Raw genomic sequence first — 23,668 nt, forward strand, 5'->3', positions numbered from 1 at the left:
GAGTGATGGCAGCTGAGCTCACATCCTTCGGCTGATATTTTCTGATAGAGATGCACCAATACCAGTATCAGATATCAGCCAATAATGAATAAAAACAAAGCACTGATATTAGAGAATTTCCCCCAATACTCAAATGTGATACCAAGATGAAAAAAACCAAATAAAAGCAACTAGATTTTATGAATTTCTTGGCAGATAGAAGCATGTTAGATCTGGGGAAAAAATTATTATATCTCAATATTCTTTGTCCACTGAGGCCAAAGTAATACGGTTCAGTGACAGTAATGTGTGGGAGAAGCACGTCTTGCCTGGTCGATCTTGTTCCGCGCCTCCTCCACCTCTTTCTCTTGGGCCTCTGCTTCGATGGTGTAAGTTCCCGCGTCGCTCAGAGTGTCCTCCTCTTCGTTCCTGGGGCCACCGCCCTGGGCCTCTGTACCCGGAGAGGCCAGGGGCATCAGTGGGGCTTTGAGGGGAACAGGCTGGCGGATGGGGGATGAGGTTTGGGTGAGGTAGGGGGCTGCAGGTTGAGGGGGGCTGGGGGCTGCGGATTGAGGGGGGCTGGGGGCTGCGGGTTGAGGGCGGCTGGAGGCTACAGGTTGAGGGGGGCTGGGGGCTACAGGTTGAGGGGGGCTGGAGGCTACAGGTTGAGGGGGGCTGGAGGCTACAGGTTGAGGGGGGCTGGAGGCTACAGGCCGAGGGGGGCCAGCTGTGAGGGATCTGGAGGCGCTCTTGTCCCAGCAGGCTGAGGAGGCCTGTTTGGCCTGCCTGAGGAACTCGGCAGCAAAGTCTTGGGCTAGTCTGGATTTCCGACCCACGCTGACAAACGGCTTGATGGAGACGGAGGAGGAGGAGCGGGAGGAGAAGCCGGCGCTGATCCGGTCTTCCATCTTCTCCCTGCGGAGGGAGCCGGCTCTCTGGGAGCCCGGAGAGGCCACGTCCTTGAGGGGGACGACGTACCGTTGGGTTGGACTTGGAGGGACGCTGGAGGCCGGAGAGGAGGCTTGTCTCTCCCATTTCTTAGCCCTCTCCTGTTTGGGCCTCTGGGCTGAGGCATCGGGCTGTGCGTTGTTGTTGGCGACGGACTGGGAGCGCTTCTTTCGTGCATTGTCCTCGAAGAATTCAATGACAAAGGTCTGCTGAGAGTCAGCCTTGGCCAGGGTCGGAGGGGAGTGGGACTCCGGCGGGGAGCTGCACAGAGGCTCCTCAGAGTCAGGACGGGTGGAGACGAGTGGAGACGAGGCTCTTTGAAGCGGCTGAGACAATGGGGACTCACATGGAGGTTGAAGCTTACTCCCGTTGACAACATGGTCCTCCGAATCACTGTGCGTGCCATCTTTACGGTGGTAGCCTGATGGGAGAAAATAATATAGGTTGCCCTTTAGCAGATTATCCCACAACTAATATAGACTAACGTCTAGAGCTACTTGATTCAAGATCTAAAAAGAGTAAATAAAGTCTTAGTCGACTTATCAAGGAATCTATTTAATGAATGATGAAGAATGACCTTTTCAAATCTAGATTCGAATTAGATACATGCTAAATGCTCCTCCCAGGACTCATATCGGTCCCACAGAAAGGAAAAAAGTAGGGTTATTACCAGTCAAGGATAGTCAAACAATTAAAACTAAACCACCATGTATGATATAGTTAATGGTAGAGCCCCATAGTACATGTCCTCAAATGTGGATATGATAAGAAACCAACACCACGTGACACAAGAGCCAACATTATGTCCTGGTTTGTTCCTAATGTAAAGGGTAAGATGGCCAGAAATTCATTATTTTACACTGGTATCTCCATATGGAACAGCCTGCCTTTGCACATAAAGCAAAGCCAGACTAAAGCGTTTTTAAAACAAAGGTAAAGGCGATTATTTGGGAAGAAGTGTAGGTTTGAGATTTTAAAAAATTTCCATCTTCTCTTAGTGTAGTGCAGGATACGAAACGTATTTTATGTCTTGTTTTGTTGTGTTTAACTTTTTATTGCGTTTGTTTTTTTATTGTGTTTGTTTTTATTGGTATTGTGTTTTTACGTTTTCCACCGAGGACCACTTTGGAAATAAGTGTTTAAAGTAATGCTTTTAACTTAAGTGCAATCGTCTGGAGTGCAGGGTCATGATACTACAATGTAGTGTATGATACTGTGGTTTTCCTAATCAAATCAAATCAAATCAAATCAAATCAGTGCACATTTGTAAATAACATATTGATGGTAGAGATGTGATTAGGCCTGCACTCTATGGTGAGTACAAAGTTTAACAAAGAATAGTCAGGTGCTCTTGGGTCTTTGGGAGAAGAGAACTGTAAAAAAGACGGGATCTCAGGCACTCAAAAAGTATATCATGAAGGAAAATATCTTTAAAAGCCTTTATTGTGTCACGGCTACGTAGTTAGAAAACCTGTTTAGACCGAGCTGGTCTTCATCAGGGCGTAATAGGTTGCTACGAGTTCACCTTGTATATATTTTTTTTTATCCACTTTTTCTCCACATTTTCTATTTGTCTCCCATCCCAATTTCGTATTTCCAATTCTTCCCTCCCCTGTCTTGAACGTTGCCAGACTATGCCTCCCACTGGTCGGTTGTAGTGAGGACAGAAGCCTTGCATCACGTGTCCCCTCCGGTACACGAGGAGGCAGCCTGTCGCATCTTTTCACCGCAGCAGCTCACGCTGCCCCCGATACTTCCTGTTTCCGCTGCACCGGCGTCACCCAACCGACCTGTAGGAGTCGCTGTCCACAAAGTCCAATCCCCACCCACCGGCTTTCCCACCCTCTGGTCGGCCAAGCCGGTAGCAACGCCGAGAGCTGGGCTCGATACCAGCATCTCCTGCGTTAGTGGCGAGCGCCTTGCCCACTGCGCCACTCAAGTTCACCTTGTATATGAAAGAGTTTGTCGTCACGGGTGTCCGGAAAAAGATTTAACCAACAAGAGACATTTTGGATTCACTGTCTTGATCAAATGTTTCCTATGATTACGTTACTTGTTTTTTGTTGTGGTATTTAGTGTCATGTTGTGATTTTATTGGTGTGATTGATTGATTGATTGATTGGTCAATCACCTGTGTACGACGGGATTGTCCTCCATCAGGCACCCGTGATGACAAACTCTTTTATACAAGGTGAACCCGTAGCAATACAAGGTGAACCCGTAGCCCTGATGAAGACCAGCTGGGTGGAAACTAGGGGTGCACCGAGCCGATATTGATATCGGCCCCAATATGACTAAAATAGCTGGATTGGGTAAATCTTTATTTATTATACAATAATAATATAATAATAAATAAAATAATAAATAACAATTCAGTACATTTATATCTATGTGTTAATTTGTTACATTTTGTTTCACTAAGTTAGTAAAGTAATGTTTTAAGTCAAGCCTGATGTTGCCTTGCACAAAATAATGATCCCAGTCTCTTCCACACAGTCAGGCATACAGTTTATTAATTGAATAATGGATATCAGATCGGTACTCGTTAACGGCCGATGCCCAAAGCCCAGGTATCGGTATCGGTATCGGGACTGAAAAAGTCGGATCGGTGCATCCCTAGTGGAAACATGCTGTTTTTTTTAACTATGTAGCGCCCGTGACACAATAAAGGCTTGTTAAGACATTTCCTTCCTGATACTCTTTGAGTGCCTGGGATCCCGTCTTCTTTACAGATTCAGAATGTAATGGTATCAGTGACTCACCCTTGACGGCCTTGTGAACCGACTGGTCGCTCCTGGTGCTGCACAGGTCTTCGGCCTGCGACCTCCTCCTCGTCATCATGCTGATGTTGCTCTGAACCAGCCAGTCGGCCACCTTGCTCTCGGCTGAGACCACCTCGGTGGGCGCGGCCGACGCGTCCTTGGGCGGGAGCTTGCACTGCTGGCGGAAGGAGAACTTGGTCACGTGGTCCTTGATCTTCATCTTGCCCGGCGTGCAGCTGTCGAACTCGATGGTGAAGGAGGCGTGGCTCTGGACCGCGGGGGCCGTGGGAGTGGTCGGAGTGCTCGGGGCGGCCGAGGAGGGACCCGAGGGGGTGTCTTTAGTGGGGACCTCGTGAAGCTCCGTCTCAGGCTTCCTGGTGGGCCGCTGCTGGATCTCTTTGGTGGGGATCTCAAAGTAACTGGGCTCCCTGCGGTAGGAGGAGTAGAGGGCCTTGCCATGGCCTTCAGAGAAAGAGCCGTTGACCTCTTTAGCAGACTCTGGTGGGAACGCAGAGAGGGGAGTAAGTCATTACAGCTCCACACAGCATGCACTGGTCATTAACTATATTAGTCCACTCACCAATGAATGAGCATGTATAGAAAAAAGACTTTATGATTAACTATTAACAGCAGGACTAGGTCAATGGCACATGTTTCTTTTTCTTTATTTGCACCAACTTGAAAATCAACAATTGATAGTGAATTAGTAGTCATAAAAGTGTGCAGGTAGAGACAAGAAACTCTAGGGGGCTTATATGAAGTCTCCTACCTATGATACTAGTTACACTAGGGAGGGTGAAGGTCATCTGAATGCCTTGTACTATATGTGTGTATATTAGAATTTAACTGAAGGTATACCTTACAGGGTGTATGGAGGGAGTCTGGGATATAGGCTATACTCTATATGTTTTTATAGATAAAGGTGCATATTTGAAGTGTATTAAAATAAAATATTGGGAGTAAGTGTATTAAATAGGAGCAGATGGTTTTGTTGGAAAATGTAGCCAACCCAACCTTTATATATATATATATATATAATGTGAATTCTGTGTAGACTGGAAATATGGTTTCCATAAAGATGACATGGGTAAATTAAACTGTAATAAAAGTGTTACAAGACATGATTGATTAACCAGCCTAGATATTTTTCTGATGCTACCAATAAAAAAAAACTGAGCCCTCTCCCTTTCAGAGCAACAGTCATCACAAGCTACACAAATCTCAGAAAATAATCCTCCCATCATCTCACATAAGATATCTACCAGGGTTGTCACGCTCACATGCCTCCTGGAATTGGGAGCCACATAACAAAGATAATAATAATAATAATAATAATAATAAACTTAATTTGTAAAGCACCTTTCACACAAGAATTGCAGCTAAAGGGCGGCCACGTGGTGCAGTGGGCAAGGCGCTCACCATGAATACTGGAGACTGGGCTCGAACAGGTTCGCCTCCCTGTTCGAGCCCAGCACTCCACATTGCTTTCAGTTTAGCTGGTCGTCCGCACTAATACACATTGGCAGTATTAGGGGGAGGGAAACTGATGGGTGGGGATCGGGCGTTGTGGACAGCGACTCCTACAGGTCGGTTGGTGCGCCTGCGCAGTAGAATCAGGAAGCGACGGGGGCGGGGCCCCTCCAAAGCCCAGACCCCCGACGCTGAAAGATCGAGCCGCGCAGGTGGAAAGATGCGACTGCTGTTACCTCGAGTATCGGAGGGGACTCGTGCTATGTATGACTTAGTCCACATTGCAGCCGGCTTGTGGGAGGCAAGAAACAGCGTTCGAGACAGGGGAGGGTTGAATTGGATGATACGAAAATTGGGATGAGAGAAGAATTGAAAAAATGGGAGAAAAAGTGGATAAAAAAAAGAATTGCAGCAAAAAATGCAAAGATGGCTGGTCCTGGGGTGGTGGGGGTGAGTGGGGGAGGAAATGTCCAAGTCTTTTGTGGTGTTTGTGATAATATAATTTGTTTAAATGTTTAGGTTCTGTATTTATTAGTGTGGGTGACCTGGCGAAGCCAGGTTGCCACCCACACTATACATATCCATACTCTTTTTATTAGTGTGGGTGACCTGGCGAAGCCAGGTTGCCACCCACACTATACATATCCATACTCTTTTTATTAGTGTGGGTGACCTGGCGAAGCCAGGTTGCCACCCACACTATACATATCCATACTCTTTTTATTTATTTATTATTCTTTATTCCACCGATTTTGCAAACACTTTGCAACACGTAAGCGTTCGCGCCCCATACACGTGAAAGGTATCAAAACGAGCGGCTTGCCTATGGCAACACCGGTCTCCGAACTCGTAAAGTTTCACCGCACCGTCTGGCTACGAATCGACTTTAAACGGTAAAATATCGGTCCCATTGGGAATGCATTGCATTTTAGAGTGTAGCAGCTGAAATAATCTTTTTCCCCCTACCTTGGGTGAATTGCGAGTGTGATCTCAATTTTGGACGTAGAAATAAAACAAACACATCAAAACGATGACACGGCTGTCAACCCGCTCACAAAAGAAAAATAAATGGAATTGGACATTTCTATCTCAACTGACGACCATTTGTTTGAAGGTTCTCCTCCCCATTGACCGCCATGCAATCGCACTCTAGAAATCACATTTTTCACACTATTTTTTAGCCTTCTGTTCCGATCGCCGAAGGAGTGCCACAATATCGCACGAATGTCACAATATCGCGCACAACCCTTCGCCTACTCGTTGTAGTGCTCATGTGCGCGTCACAACGCTTCATCTCTTATAGTTTTCTTTTAATCAATGTGACAATGCAGTCATGCATCTGCCTCCATAGAAATGCATTAGATAGAAAATATGCAAGTCATAGTGATTGCTTCACCTGTGTGGCTCATGGCTCACTCATGATTGGTTCAGCTGTGTGGCTCGTGGCTGAGCTGCCAATGACATCATCCACTTAACCCATCATTGGCCATCACTGTGTTGCACTACTGAATTGCTGACAGCGCCCTCTGTCTTGTGGGTTGTGTCATTGTACTCAGTAGGGATATCCTCTTTCATTTTTCATTGGTCCATGTTGACCCCCTTTCATTGGTCGATGTTGACCACTCCCCCGATCCTTAGACCACGCCCCCTTAGGCCACACCCCCTCAGTGTATCTCTTGAACCGTTTGTCGTAGAGACTTGCGGATTGTGCCATTAGTCGATGTTGACCACCTTTCATTGGTCGATGTTGACCACTCCCCCTGTTGACCACCTTTCATTGGTCGATGTTGACCACTCCCCCGATCCTTAGACCACGCCCCCTTAGGCCACACCCCCTCAGTGTATCTCTTGAACCGTTTGTCGTAGAGACTTGGGGATTGTGCCATTGGTCGATGTTGACCACCTTTCATTGGTCGATGTTGACCACTCCCCCGATCCTTAGACCACGCCCCCTTAGGCCACACCCCCTCAGTGTATCTCTTGAACCGTTTGTCGTAGAGACTTGCGGATTGTGCCATTGGTCGATGTTGATCGGAAAAATCCGAAAACTCGAAAAAATCCCAAAACTCGGAAAAATCTAAAATCCGAAAAAGTTCAAAAACTCGGAAAAATCCCAAAACCCGAAAACTCGGAAAAATCCGAAAACTCGGAAAAATCTAAAAAGTTCCAAAACTCCGAAAAATCCCAAAACTCGGAAAAATCCGAAAACTCGGAAACATCAAAAATCCGAAAAAGTTCAAAAACTCGGAAAAGTCCGAAAATCCGAAAACTCGGAAAAATCCAAAAACTCTGAAAATTCCGAAAACTCGGAAACATCAAAAATCCGAAAAAGTTCAAAAACTCTGAAAAGTCCAAAAACCCAAAAACTTGGAAAAATCCGAAAACTCGGAAACATCAAAAATCCGAAAAAGTTCAAAAACTCGGAAAAGTCCGAAAACCCAAAAACTCGGAAAAATCCGAAAACTCGGAAACATCAAAAATCCGAAAAAGTTCAAAAACTCGGAAAAGTCCGAAAACCCGAAAACCCGAAAAAATCCAAAAACTCTGAAAATTCCAAAAACTCGGAAACAGCAAAAATCCGAAAAAGTTCAAAAACTCGGAAAAGTCCGAAAACCCAAAAACTCGGAAAAATCCGAAAACTTGAAAAAGTCAGAAAACTCGAAAAGTACGTTTTTGTTTTAGTTCGTTCGTTTTTTTGCGTTTTTGTTTTAGTTCGTTTGTTTTTTTCTCATATAGAGAGTGAGAGAGACAGAGGAGAGAGATAAGTGTGATACAGGCTCATATAGAGAGTGAGAGAGACAGAGGAGGAGAGAGAAGTGTGATACAGGCTCATATAGAGAGTGAGAGAGACAGAGGAGGAGAGAGAAGTGTGATACAGGCTCATATAGAGAGTGAGAGAGTGAACTTTGAAGGCGTTTTTTCCAAAAATTAGTTTTAAGAGTTTTTCCTCATACTCTGAGCCAGAAATCTCCACTTCAGTAGCACTCACATACACCAACCCTTCCAGTTCTATTCATATCTATGTTCTGAAGGTATTTACAGAAGGGTTTGTTGATATCGCATTCATACCCTGATTTATATCACATTTTATTCCTAAAAACCTTTTGTATCCTTTGAACCGTTTGTCATAGAGACTCGCGAGAGACCCTCTCCCCCGTTGGCCGGCGGTGCACAGGCGTCACCCACACTTTCACAATTTCCCCCGCGCGGAATTGTCTAGTTATTTATTATTCTTTATTCCACCGATTTTGCAAACACTTTGCAACACGTAAGCGTTCGCGCCCCATACACGTGAAAGGTATCAAAACGAGCGGCTTGCCTATGGCAACACCGGTCTCCGAACTCGTAAAGTTTCACCGCACCGTCTGGCTACGAATCGACTTTAAACGGTAAAATATCGGTCCCATTGGGAATGCATTGCATTTTAGAGTGTAGCAGCTGAAATAATCTTTTTCCCCCTACCTTGGGTGAATTGCGAGTGTGATCTCAATTTTGGACGTAGAAATAAAACAAACACATCAAAACGATGACACGGCTGTCAACCCGCTCACAAAAGAAAAATAAATGGAATTGGACATTTCTATCTCAACTGACGACCATTTGTTTGAAGGTTCTCCTCCCCATTGACCGCCATGCAATCGCCCTCTAGAAATCACATTTTTCACACTATTTTTTAGCCTTCTGTTCCGATCGCCGAAGGAGTGCCACAATATCGCACGAATGTCACAATATCGCGCACAACCCTTCGCCTACTCGTTGTAGTGCTCATGTGCGCGTCACAACGCTTCATCTCTTATAGTTTTCTTTTAATCAATGTGACAATGCAGTCATGCATCTGCCTCCATACAAATGCATTGGATAGAAAATATGCAAGTCATAGTGATTGCTTCACCTGTGTGGCTCATGGCTCACTCATGATTGGTTCAGCTGTGTGGCTCGTGGCTGAGCTGCCAATGACATCATCCACTTAACCCATCATTGGCCATCACTGTGTTGCAGTACTGAATTGCTGACAGCGCCCTCTGTCTTGTGGGTTGTGTCATTGTACTCAGTAGGGATATCCTCTTTCATTTTTCATTGGTCCATGTTGACCACCTTTCATTGGTCGATGTTGACCACTCCCCCGATCCTTAGACCACGCCCCCTTAGGCCACACCCCCTCAGTGTATCTCTTGAACCGTTTGTCGTAGAGACTTGCGGATTGTGCCATTGTACTCGGTGTAATAGTGTAATAGTGTGTAATAGTGTAATAGTGTGTAATAGTGTAATAGTGTAATAGTGTGTAATAGTGTAATAGTGTGTAATAGTGTGTAATAGTGTAATAGTGTGTAATAGTGTGTAATAGTGTAATAGTGTAATAGTGTGTAATAGTGTAATATTGTGTAATAGTGTAATAGTGTGTAATAGTGTAATAGTGTGTAATAGTGTAATAGTGTAATAGTGTGTAATAGTGTAATATTGTGTAATAGTGTGTAATAGTGTAATAGTGTAATAGTGTGTAATAGTGTAATAGTGTCTAATAGTGTAAGTGTGTAATAGTGTAATAGTGTAATAGTGTGTAATAGTGTAATAGTGTGTAATAGTGTAATAGTGTGTAATAGTGTAATAGTGTAATAGTGTGTAATAGTGTAATAGTGTGTAATAGTGTAATATTGTAATAGTGTGTAATAGTGTAATAGTGTGTAATAGTGTAATAGTGTGTAATAGTGTAATAGTGTAATAGTGTGTAATAGTGTAATAGTGTAATAGTGTGTAATAGTGTAATAGTGTGTAATAGTGTAATAGTGTGTAATAGTGTAATAGTGTAATAGTGTGTAATAGTGTACTAGTGTGTAATAGTGTAATAGTGTAATAGTGTGTAATAGTGTAATAGTGTAATAGTGTGTAATAGTGTAATAGTGTGTAATAGTGTAATAGTGTAATAGTGTAGTGTGTAATAGTGTAATAGTGTAATAGTGTGTAATAGTGTAATAGTGTAATAGTGTGTAATAGTGTAATAGTGTAATAGTGTGTAATAGTGTAATAGTGTAATAGTGTGTAATAGTGTAATAGTGTGTAATAGTGTAATAGTGTGTAATAGTGTAATAGTGTAATAGTGTGTAATAGTGTAATAGTGTGTAATAGTGTAATAGTGTGTAATAGTGTAATAGTGTAATAGTGTGTAATAGTGTAATAGTGTGTAATAGTGTAATAGTGTGTAATAGTGTAATAGTGTCTAATAGTGTAATAGTGTGTAATAGTGTAATAGTGTAATAGTGTGTAATAGTGTAATAGTGTGTAATAGTGTAATAGTGTGTAATAGTGTAATAGTGTGTAATAGTGTAATAGTGTGTAATAGTGTAATAGTGTAATAGTGTGTAATAGTGTAATAGTGTGTAATAGTGTAATAGTGTGTAATAGTGTAATAGTGTAATAGTGTGTAATAGTGTAATAGTGTAATAGTGTGTAATAGTGTAATAGTGTGTAATAGTGTAATAGTGTAATAGTGTGTAATAGTGTAATAGTGTGTAATAGTGTAATAGTGTAATAGTGTGTAATAGTGTAATAGTGTGTAATAGTGTAATAGTGTGTAATAGTGTGTAATAGTGTAATAGTGTAATAGTGTGTAATAGTGTAATAGTGTGTAATAGTGTAATAGTGTAATAGTGTGTAATAGTGTAATAGTGTGTAATAGTGTAATAGTGTGTAATAATGTGTAATAGTGTAATAGTGTGTAATAGTGTAATAGTGTGTAATAGTGTAATAGTGTGTAATAGTGTAATAGTGTGTAATAGTGTAATAGTGTGTAATAATGTGTAATAGTGTAATAGTGTGTAATAGTGTAATAGTGTCTAATAGTGTAATAGTGTGTAATAGTGTAATAGTGTGTAATAGTGTAATAGTGTGTAATAGTGTAATAGTGTAATAGTGTGTAATATTGTGTAATAGTGTAATAGTGTTGCGGGTTGTGTCATTGCACTCAGTAGGGATATCCTCTTTGATTGGTCTATGTTGACCACTCCCCCGATCCTTAGGCCACGCCCCCTTTTTGTATCCTTTGAACCGTTTGTCATAGAGACTCGCGAGAGACACTCTCCCCCGTTGGCCGGCGGTGCACAGGCGTCACCCACACTTTCACAATTTCCCCCGCGCGGAATTGTCTAGTTATTTATTATTCTTTATTCCACCGATTTTGCAAACACTTTGCAACACGTAAGCGTTCGCGCCCCATACACGTGAAAGGTATCAAAACGAGCGGCTTGCCTATGGCAACACCGGTCTCCGAACTCGTAAAGTTTCACCGCACCGTCTGGCTACGAATCGACTTTAAACGGTAAAATATCGGTCCCATTGGGAATGCATTGCATTTTAGAGTGTAGCAGCTGAAATAATCTTTTTCCCCCTACCTTGGGTGAATTGCGAGTGTGATCTCAATTTTGGACGTAGAAATAAAACAAACACATCAAAACGATGACACGGCTGTCAACCCGCTCACAAAAGAAAAATAAATGGAATTGGACATTTCTATCTCAACTGACGACCATTTGTTTGAAGGTTCTCCTCCCCATTGACCGCCATGCAATCGCACTCTAGAAATCACATTTTTCACACTATTTTTTAGCCTTCTGTTCCGATCGCCGAAGGAGTGCCACAATATCGCACGAATGTCACAATATCGCGCACAACCCTTCGCCTACTCGTTGTAGTGCTCATGTGCGCGTCACAACGCTTCATCTCTTATAGTTTTCTTTTAATCAATGTGACAATGCAGTCATGCATCTGCCTCCATAGAAATGCATTAGATAGAAAATATGCAAGTCATAGTGATTGCTTCACCTGTGTGGCTCATGGCTCACTCATGATTGGTTCAGCTGTGTGGCTCGTGGCTGAGCTGCCAATGACATCATCCACTTAACCCATCATTGGCCATCACTGTGTTGCACTACTGAATTGCTGACAGCGCCCTCTGTCTTGTGGGTTGTGTCATTGTACTCAGTAGGGATATCCTCTTTCATTTTTCATTGGTCCATGTTGACCCCCTTTCATTGGTCGATGTTGACCACTCCCCCGATCCTTAGACCACGCCCCCTTAGGCCACACCCCCTCAGTGTATCTCTTGAACCGTTTGTCGTAGAGACTTGCGGATTGTGCCATTAGTCGATGTTGACCACCTTTCATTGGTCGATGTTGACCACTCCCCCTGTTGACCACCTTTCATTGGTCGATGTTGACCACTCCCCCGATCCTTAGACCACGCCCCCTTAGGCCACACCCCCTCAGTGTATCTCTTGAACCGTTTGTCGTAGAGACTTGGGGATTGTGCCATTGGTCGATGTTGACCACCTTTCATTGGTCGATGTTGACCACTCCCCCGATCATTAGACCACGCCCCCTTAGGCCACACCCCCTCAGTGTATCTCTTGAACCGTTTGTCGTAGAGACTTGCGGATTGTGCCATTGGTCGATGTTGATCGGAAAAATCCGAAAACTCGAAAAAATCCCAAAACTCGGAAAAATCTAAAATCCGAAAAAGTTCAAAAACTCGGAAAAATCCCAAAACCCGAAAACTCGGAAAAATCCGAAAACTCGGAAAAATCTAAAAAGTTCCAAAACTCCGAAAAATCCCAAAACTCGGAAAAATCCGAAAACTCGGAAACATCAAAAATCCGAAAAAGTTCAAAAACTCGGAAAAGTCCGAAAATCCGAAAACTCGGAAAAATCCAAAAACTCGGAAAATTCCGAAAACTCGGAAACATCAAAAATCCGAAAAAGTTCAAAAACTCTGAAAAGTCCGAAAACCCAAAAACTCGGAAAAATCCGAAAACTCGGAAACATCAAAAATCCGAAAAAGTTCAAAAACTCGGAAAAGTCCGAAAACCCGAAAACCCAAAAAAATCCAAAAACTCTGAAAATTCCATAAACTCGGAAACAGCAAAAATTCGAAAAAGTTCAAAAACTCGGAAAAGTCCGAAAACCCAAAAACTCGGAAAAATCCGAAAACTTGAAAAAGTCAGAAAACTCGAAAAGTACGTTTTTGTTTTAGTTCGTTCGTTTTTTTGCGTTTTTGTTTTAGTTCGTTTGTTTTTTTCTCATATAGAGAGTGAGAGAGACAGAGGAGAGAGATAAGTGTGATACAGGCTCATATAGAGAGTGAGAGAGACAGAGGAGGAGAGAGAAGTGTGATACAGGCTCATATAGAGAGTGAGAGAGACAGAGGAGGAGAGAGAAGTGTGATACAGGCTCATATAGAGAGTGAGAGAGTGAACTTTGAAGGCGTTTTTTCCAAAAATTAGTTTTAAGAGTTTTTCCTCATACTCTGAGCCAGAAATCTCCACTTCAGTAGCACTCACATACACCAACCCTTCCAGTTCTATTCATATCTATGTTCTGAAGGTATTTACAGAAGGGTTTGTTGATATCGCATTCATACCCTGATTTATATCACATTTTATTCCTAAAAACATGGCGAAATATGGAATTTTACCATAAAAATGGAGTATTTTCTGATTTATGGAGTGATAAAAAGAGATATCCAAAATCCCCTCTGTAATAACCTTTGGCTCTAATGTGTCAACAAAATGAAACTATAATTTTGAAAATGGCATTATCCAATGTTCAGATTTCTGTCCTGGAATTATATGCATATTTAAGTAGGTCATGCCTCATTTGCATATTGAAACATAATGTCAGAAAACTTGTAATACAAAAAATTATTTGTATTAGGCCGCGCCCCCTTTTTGTATCCTTTGAACCGTTTGTCATAGAGACTCGCGAGAGACCCTCTCCCCCGTTGGCCGGCGGTGCACAGGCGTCACCCACACTTTCACAATTTCCCCCGCGCGGAATTGTCTAGTTAGTGTGGGTGACCTGGCGAAGCCAGGTTGCCACCCACACTATACATATCCATACTCTTTTTATTATTTATTATTCTTTATTCCACCGATTTTGCAAACACTTTGCAACACGTAAGCGTTCGCGCCCCATACACGTGAAAGGTATCAAAACGAGCGGCTTGCCTATGGCAACACCGGTCTCCGAACTCGTAAAGTTTCACCGCACCGTCTGGCTACGAATCGACTTTAAACGGTAAAATATCGGTCCCATTGGGAATGCATTGCATTTTAGAGTGTAGCAGCTGAAATAATCTTTTTCCCCCTACCTTGGGTGAATTGCGAGTGTGATCTCAATTTTGGACGTAGAAATAAAACAAACACATCAAAACGATGACACGGCTGTCAACCCGCTCACAAAAGAAAAATAAATGGAATTGGACATTTCTATCTCAACTGACGACCATTTGTTTGAAGGTTCTCCTCCCCATTGACCGCCATGCAATCGCACTCTAGAAATCACATTTTTCACACTATTTTTTAGCCTTCTGTTCCGATCGCCGAAGGAGTGCCACAATAACGCACGAATGTCACAATATCGCGCACAACCCTTCGCCTACTCGTTGTAGTGCTCATGTGCGCGTCACAACGCTTCATCTCTTATAGTTTTCTTTTAATCAATGTGACAATGCAGTCATGCATCTGCCTCCATAGAAATGCATTAGATAGAAAATATGCAAGTCATAGTGATTGCTTCACCTGTGTGGCTCATGGCTCACTCATGATTGGTTCAGCTGTGTGGCTCGTGGCTGAGCTGCCAATGACATCATCCACTTAACCCATCATTGGCCATCACTGTGTTGCACTACTGAATTGCTGACAGCGCCCTCTGTCTTGTGGGTTGTGTCATTGTACTCAGTAGGGATATCCTCTTTCATTTTTCATTGGTCCATGTTGACCCCCTTTCATTGGTCGATGTTGACCACTCCCCCGATCCTTAGACCACGCCCCCTTAGGCCACACCCCCTCAGTGTATCTCTTGAACCGTTTGTCGTAGAGACTTGCGGATTGTGCCATTAGTCGATGTTGACCACCTTTCATTGGTCGATGTTGACCACTCCCCCTGTTGACCACCTTTCATTGGTCGATGTTGACCACTCCCCCGATCCTTAGACCACGCCCCCTTAGGCCACACCCCCTCAGTGTATCTCTTGAACCGTTTGTCGTAGAGACTTGGGGATTGTGCCATTGGTCGATGTTGACCACCTTTCATTGGTCGATGTTGACCACTCCCCCGATCATTAGACCACGCCCCCTTAGGCCACACCCCCTCAGTGTATCTCTTGAACCGTTTGTCGTAGAGACTTGCGGATTGTGCCATTGGTCGATGTTGATCGGAAAAATCCGAAAACTCGAAAAAATCCCAAAACTCGGAAAAATCTAAAATCCGAAAAAGTTCAAAAACTCGGAAAAATCCCAAAACCCGAAAACTCGGAAAAATCCGAAAACTCGGAAAAATCTAAAAAGTTCCAAAACTCCGAAAAATCCCAAAACTCGGAAAAATCCGAAAACTCGGAAACATCAAAAATCCGAAAAAGTTCAAAAACTCGGAAAAGTCCGAAAATCCGAAAACTCGGAAAAATCCAAAAACTCGGAAAATTCCGAAAACTCGGAAACATCAAAAATCCGAAAAAGTTCAAAAACTCTGAAAAGTCCGAAAACCCAAAAACTTGGAAAAATCCGAAAACTCGGAAACATCAAAAATCCGAAAAAGTTCATAAACTCGGAAAAGTCCGAAAACCCAAAAACTCGGAAAAATCCGAAAACTCGGAAACATCAAAAATCCGAAAAAGTTCAAAAACTCGGAAAAGTCCGAAAACCCGAAAACCCAAAAAAATCCAAAAACTCTGAAAATTCCATAAACTCGGAAACAGCAAAAATTCGAAAAAGTTCAAAAACTCGGAAAAGTCCGAAAACCCAAAAACTCGGAAAAATCCGAAAACTTGAAAAAGTCAGAAAACTCGAAAAGTACGTTTTTGTTTTAGTTCGTTCGTTTTTTTGCGTTTTTGTTTTAGTTCGTTTGTTTTTTTCTCATATAGAGAGTGAGAGAGACAGAGGAGAGAGATAAGTGTGATACAGGCTCATATAGAGAGTGAGAGAGACAGAGGAGGAGAGAGAAGTGTGATACAGGCTCATATAGAGAGTGAGAGAGACAGAGGAGGAGAGAGAAGTGTGATACAGGCTCATATAGAGAGTGAGAGAGTGAACTTTGAAGGCGTTTTTTCCAAAAATTAGTTTTAAGAGTTTTTCCTCATACTCTGAGCCAGAAATCTCCACTTCAGTAGCACTCACATACACCAACCCTTCCAGTTCTATTCATATCTATGTTCTGAAGGTATTTACAGAAGGGTTTGTTGATATCGCATTCATACCCTGATTTATATCACATTTTATTCCTAAAAACATGGCGAAATATGGAATTTTACCATAAAAATGGAGTATTTTCTGATTTATGGAGTGATAAAAAGAGATATCCAAAATCCCCTCTGTAATAACCTTTGGCTCTAATGTGTCAACAAAATGAAACTATAATTTTGAAAATGGCATTATCCAATGTTCAGATTTCTGTCCTGGAATTATATGCATATTTAAGTAGGTCATGCCTCATTTGCATATTGAAACATAATGTCAGAAAACTTGTAATACAAAAAATTATTTGTATTAGGCCGCGCCCCCTTTTTGTATCCTTTGAACCGTTTGTCATAGAGACTCGCGAGAGACCCTCTCCCCCGTTGGCCGGCGGTGCACAGGCGTCACCCACACTTTCACAATTTCCCCCGCGCGGAATTGTCTAGTTATTATTATTCTTTATTCCACCGATTTTGCAAACACTTTGCAACACGTAAGCGTTCGCGCCCCATACACGTGAAAGGTATCAAAACGAGCGGCTTGCCTATGGCAACACCGGTCTCCGAACTCGTAAAGTTTCACCGCACCGTCTGGCTACGAATCGACTTTAAACGGTAAAATATCGGTCCCATTGGGAATGCATTGCATTTTAGAGTGTAGCAGCTGAAATAATCTTTTTCCCCCTACCTTGGGTGAATTGCGAGTGTGATCTCAATTTTGGACGTAGAAATAAAACAAACACATCAAAACGATGACACGGCTGTCAACCCGCTCACAAAAGAAAAATAAATGGAATTGGACATTTCTATCTCAACTGACGACCATTTGTTTGAAGGTTCTCCTCCCCATTGACCGCCATGCAATCGCACTCTAGAAATCACATTTTTCACACTATATTTTAGCCTTCTGTTCCGATCGCCGAAGGAGTGCCACAATATCGCACGAATGTCACAATATCGCGCACAACCCTTCGCCTACTCGTTGTAGTGCTCATGTGCGCGTCACAACGCTTCATCTCTTATAGTTTTCTTTTAATCAATGTGACAATGCAGTCATGCATCTGCCTCCATAGAAATGCATTGGATAGAAAATATGCAAGTCATAGTGATTGCTTCACCTGTGTGGCTCATGGCTCACTCATGATTGGTTCAGCTGTGTGGCTCGTGGCTGAGCTGCCAATGACATCATCCACTTAACCCATCATTGGCCATCACTGTGTTGCACTACTGAATTGCTGACAGCGCCCTCTGTCTTGTGGGTTGTGTCATTGTACTCAGTAGGGATATCCTCTTTCATTTTTCATTGGTCCATGTTGACCCCCTTTCATTGGTCGATGTTGACCACTCCCCCGATCCTTAGACCACGCCCCCTTAGGCCACACCCCCTCAGTGTATCTCTTGAACCGTTTGTCGTAGAGACTTGCGGTTTGTGCCATTGGTCGATGTTGACCACCTTTCATTGGTCGATGTTGACCACTCCCCCGATCCTTAGACCACGCCCCCTTAGGCCACACCCCCTCAGTGTATCTCTTGAACCGTTTGTCGTAGAGACTTGCGGATTGTGCCATTGTACTCGGTGTAATAGTGTAATAGTGTGTAATAGTGTAATAGTGTGTAATAGTGTAATAGTGTAATAGTGTGTAATAGTGTGTAATAGTGTAATAGTGTAATAGTGTGTAATAGTGTGTAATAGTGTAATAGTGTAATAGTGTGTAATAGTGTAATATTGTGTAATAGTGTAATAGTGTAATAGTGTGTAATAGTGTAATAGTGTGTAATAGTGTAATAGTGTAATAGTGTGTAATAGTGTAATAGTGTGTAATAGTGTGTAATAGTGTAATAGTGTAATAGTGTGTAATAGTGTAATAGTGTGTAATAGTGTAATAGTGTGTAATAGTGTAATAGTGTAAGTGTGTAATAGTGTAATAGTGTAATAGTGTGTAATAGTGTAATAGTGTGTAATAGTGTAATAGTGTAATAGTGTGTAATAGTGTAATAGTGTGTAATAGTGTAATAGTGTAATAGTGTGTAATAGTGTAATAGTGTAATAGTGTAATAGTGTAATAGTGTGTAATAGTGTAATAGTGTAATAGTGTGTAATAGTGTAATAGTGTGTAATAGTGTAATAGTGTAATAGTGTGTAATAGTGTAATAGTGTGTAATAGTGTAATAGTGTAATAGTGCAATAGTGTGTAATAGTGTGTAATAGTGTAATAGTGTTATAGTGTGTAATAGTGTAATAGTGTGTAATAGTGTAATAGTGTGTAATAGTGTAATAGTGTGTAATAGTGTAATAGTGTAATAGTGTGTAATAGTGTAATAGTGTAATAGTGTGTAATAGTGTAATAGTGTTATAGTGTGTAATAGTGTAATAGTGTGTAATAGTGTAATAGTGTGTAATAGTGTGTAATAGTGTGTAATAGTGTAATAGTGTGTAATAGTGTAATAGTGTTGCGGGTTGTGTCGTTGCACTCAGTAGGGATATCCTCTTTGATTGGTCTATGTTGACCACTCCCCTGATCCTTAGGCCACGCCCCCTTTTTGTATCCTTTGAACCGTTTGTCATAGAGACTCGCGAGAGACCCTCTCCCCCGTTGGCCGGCGGTGCACAGGCGTCACCCACACTTTCACAATTTCCCCCGCGCGGAATTGTCTAGTTATTCTTTATTCTTTATTCCACCGATTTTGCAAACACTTTGCAACATGTAAGCGTTCGCGCCCCATACACGTGAAAGGTATCAAAACGAGCGGCTTGCCTATGGCAACACCGGTCTCCGAACTCGTAAAGTTTCACCGCACCGTCTGGCTACGAATCGACTTTAAACGGTAAAATTTCGGTCCCATTGGGAATGCATTGCATTTTAGAGTGTAGCAGCTGAAATAATCTTTTTCCCCCTACCTTGGGTGAATTGCGAGTGTGATCTCAATTTTGGACGTAGAAATAAAACAAACACATCAAAACGATGACACGGCTGTCAACCCGCTCACAAAAGAAAAATAAATGGAATTGGACATTTCTATCTCAACTGACGACCATTTGTTTGAAGGTTCTCCTCCCCATTGACCGCCATGCAATCGCACTCTAGAAATCACATTTTTCACACTATATTTTAGCCTTCTGTTCCGATCGCCGAAGGAGTGCCACAATATCGCACGAATGTCACAATATCGCGCACAACCCTTCGCCTACTCGTTGTAGTGCTCATGTGCGCGTCACAACGCTTCATCTCTTATAGTTTTCTTTTAATCAATGTGACAATGCAGTCATGCATCTGCCTCCATAGAAATGCATTGGATAGAAAATATGCAAGTCATAGTGATTGCTTCACCTGTGTGGCTCATGGCTCACTCATGATTGGTTCAGCTGTGTGGCTCGTGGCTGAGCTGCCAATGACATCATCCACTTAACCCATCATTGGCCATCACTGTGTTGCACTACTGAATTGCTGACAGCGCCCTCTGTCTTGTGGGTTGTGTCATTGTACTCCGTAGGGATATCCTCTTTCATTTTTCATTGGTCCATGTTGACCCCCTTTCATTGGTCGATGTTGACCACTCCCCCGATCCTTAGACCACGCCCCCTTAGGCCACACCCCCTCAGTGTATCTCTTGAACCGTTTGTCGTAGAGACTTGCGGTTTGTGCCATTGGTCGATGTTGACCACCTTTCATTGGTCGATGTTGACCACTCCCCCGATCCTTAGACCACGCCCCCTTAGGCCACACCCCCTCAGTGTATCCCTTGAACCGTTTGTCGTAGAGACTTGCGGATTGTGCCATTGTACTCGGTGTAATAGTGTAATAGTGTGTAATAGTGTAATAGTGTGTAATAGTGTAATAGTGTAATAGTGTGTAATAGTGTGTAATAGTGTAATAGTGTAATAGTGTGTAATAGTGTGTAATAGTGTAATAGTGTAATAGTGTGTAATAGTGTAATATTGTGTAATAGTGTAATAGTGTAATAGTGTGTAATAGTGTAATAGTGTGTAATAGTGTAATAGTGTAATAGTGTGTAATAGTGTAATAGTGTGTAATAGTGTGTAATAGTGTAATAGTGTAATAGTGTGTAATAGTGTAATAGTGTGTAATAGTGTAATAGTGTGTAATAGTGTAATAGTGTAAGTGTGTAATAGTGTAATAGTGTAATAGTGTGTAATAGTGTAATAGTGTGTAATAGTGTAATAGTGTAATAGTGTGTAATAGTGTAATAGTGTGTAATAGTGTAATAGTGTAATAGTGTGTAATAGTGTGTAATAGTGTAATAGTGTAATAGTGTAATAGTGTGTAATAGTGTAATAGTGTGTAATAGTGTAATAGTGTAATAGTGTGTAATAGTGTAATAGTGTGTAATAGTGTGTAATAGTGTAATAGTGTAATAGTGTGTAATAGTGTAATAGTGTAATAGTGTGTAATAGTGTGTAATAGTGTAATAGTGTAATAGTGTAATAGTGTGTAATAGTGTAATAGTGTGTAATAGTGTAATAGTGTAATAGTGTGTAATAGTGTAATAGTGTGTAATAGTGTGTAATAGTGTAATAGTGTAATAGTGTGTAATAGTGTAATAGTGTAATAGTGTGTAATAGTGTAATAGTGTGTAATAGTGTAATAGTGTAATAGTGTGTAATAGTGTAATAGTGTGTAATAGTGTAATAGTGTAATAGTGTGTAATAGTGTGTAATAGTGTAATAGTGTAATAGTGTGTAATAGTGTAATAGTGTGTAATAGTGTAATAGTGTAATAGTGTAATAGTGTGTAATAGTGTAATAGTGTGTAATAGTGTAATAGTGTGTAATAGTGTAATAGTGTAATAGTGTGTAATAGTGTAATAGTGTAATAGTGTGTAATAGTGTAATAGTGTGTAATAGTGTGTAATAGTGTAATAGTGTGTAATAGTGTAATAGTGTGTAATAGTGTAATAGTGTGTAATAGTGTAATAGTGTGCAATAGTGTAATAGTGTAATAGTGTAATAGTGTGTAATAGTGTAATAGTGTAATAGTGTGTAATAGTGTAATAGTGTGTAATAGTGTAATAGTGTAATAGTGTGTAATAGTGTAATAGTGTGTAATAGTGTAATAGTGTAATAGTGCAATAGTGTGTAATAGTGTGTAATAGTGTAATAGTGTTATAGTGTGTAATAGTGTAATAGTGTGTAATAGTGTAATAGTGTGTAATAGTGTAATAGTGTGTAATAGTGTAATAGTGTAATAGTGTGTAATAGTGTAATAGTGTAATAGTGTGTAATAGTGTAATAGTGTTATAGTGTGTAATAGTGTAATAGTGTGTAATAGTGTAATAGTGTGTAATAGTGTGTAATAGTGTGTAATAGTGTAATAGTGTGTAATAGTGTAATAGTGTTGCGGGTTGTGTCGTTGCACTCAGTAGGGATATCCTCTTTGATTGGTCTATGTTGACCACTCCCCTGATCCTTAGGCCACGCCCCCTTTTTGTATCCTTTGAACCGTTTGTCATAGAGACTCGCGAGAGACCCTCTCCCCCATTGGCCGGCGGTGCACAGGCGTCACCCACACTTTCACAATTTCCCCCGCGCGGAATTGTCTAGTTATTCTTTATTCTTTATTCCACCGATTTTGCAAACACTTTGCAACATGTAAGCGTTCGCGCCCCATACACGTGAAAGGTATCAAAACGAGCGGCTTGCCTATGGCAACACCGGTCTCCGAACTCGTAAAGTTTCACCGCACCGTCTGGCTACGAATCGACTTTAAACGGTAAAATTTCGGTCCCATTGGGAATGCATTGCATTTTAGAGTGTAGCAGCTGAAATAATCTTTTTCCCCCTACCTTGGGTGAATTGCGAGTGTGATCTCAATTTTGGACGTAGAAATAAAACAAACACATCAAAACGATGACACGGCTGTCAACCCGCTCACAAAAGAAAAATAAATGGAATTGGACATTTCTATCTCAACTGACGACCATTTGTTTGAAGGTTCTCCTCCCCATTGACCGCCATGCAATCGCACTCTAGAAATCACATTTTTCACACTATTTTTTAGCCTTCTGTTCCGATCGCCGAAGGAGTGCCACAATATCGCACGAATGTCACAATATCGCGCACAACCCTTCGCCTACTCGTTGTAGTGCTCATGTGCGCGTCACAACGCTTCATCTCTTATAGTTTTCTTTTAATCAATGTGACAATGCAGTCATGCATCTGCCTCCATAGAAATGCATTGAATAGAAAATATGCAAGTCATAGTGATTGCTTCACCTGTGTGGCTCATGGCTCACTCATGATTGGTTCAGCTGTGTGGCTCGTGGCTGAGCTGCCAATGACATCATCCACTTAACCCATCATTGGCCATCACTGTGTTGCAGTACTGAATTGCTGACAGCGCCCTCTGTCTTGTGGGTTGTGTCATTGTACTCAGTAGGGATATCCTCTTTCATTTTTCATTGGTCCATGTTGACCCCCTTTCATTGGTCGATGTTGACCACTCCCCCGATCCTTAGACCACGCCCCCTTAGGCCACACCCCCTCAGTGTATCTCTTGAACCGTTTGTCGTAGTGACTTGCGGATTGTGCCATTGGTCGATGTTGACCACCTTTCATTGGTCGATGTTGACCACTCCCCCTGTTGACCACCTTTCATTGGTCGATGTTGACCACTCCCCCGATCCTTAGACCACGCCCCCTTAGGCCACACCCCCTCAGTGTATCTCTTGAACCGTTTGTCGTAGAGACTTGCGGATTGTGCCATTGTACTCGGTGTAATAGTGTAATAGTGTGTAATAGTGTAATAGTGTAATAGTGTGTAATAGTGTAATAGTGTGTAATAGTGTAATAGTGTGTAATAGTGTAATAGTGTAATAGTGTGTAATAGTGTAATAGTGTGTAATAGTGTAATAGTGTAATAGTGTGTAACAGTGTGTAATAGTGTAATAGTGTAATAGTGTGTAATAGTGTAATAGTGTGTAATAGTGTAATAGTGTGTAATAGTGTAATAGTGTGTAATAGTGTAATAGTGTAATAGTGTGTAATAGTGTAATAGTGTACTAGTGCAATAGTGTGTAATAGTGTGTAATAGTGTAATAGTGTAATAGTGTAATAGTGCAATAGTGTGTAATAGTGTAATAGTGTGTAATAGTGTAATAGTGTTATAGTGTGTAATAGTGTAATAGTGTAATAGTGTGTAATAGTGTAATAGTGTGTAATAGTGTAATAGTGTGTAATAGTGTAATAGTGTGTAAGTGTGTAATAGTGTAATAGTGTGTAATAGTGTGTAATAGTGTAATAGTGTGTAATAGTGTAATAGTGTGTAATAGTGTA

General features: G+C 41.6%; 1 protein-coding gene across 1 annotated transcript in view; it reads right to left on the bottom strand.

Annotated features, from left to right (window-relative positions):
- The window catches only part of cep170ba (centrosomal protein 170Ba), a 65,937-nt gene that overhangs the window by 15,656 nt on the left and 26,613 nt on the right, over positions 1-23,668 (bottom strand). The window contains exons 8-9 of the mRNA XM_084311149.1: positions 3,690-4,187; positions 309-1,348 (exon numbers count right to left, since the gene is read on the bottom strand). Of these exons, the coding sequence (XP_084167275.1) occupies positions 309-1,348; positions 3,690-4,187 (1,538 nt within the window). The remainder of the gene's footprint in view (positions 1-308; positions 1,349-3,689; positions 4,188-23,668) is intronic.

Source organism: Notolepis coatsorum (genome assembly GCF_963971535.1).
Source record: "Notolepis coatsorum genome assembly, chromosome: 3".
NCBI classification, from domain to species: domain Eukaryota; kingdom Metazoa; phylum Chordata; class Actinopteri; order Aulopiformes; family Paralepididae; genus Notolepis; species Notolepis coatsorum.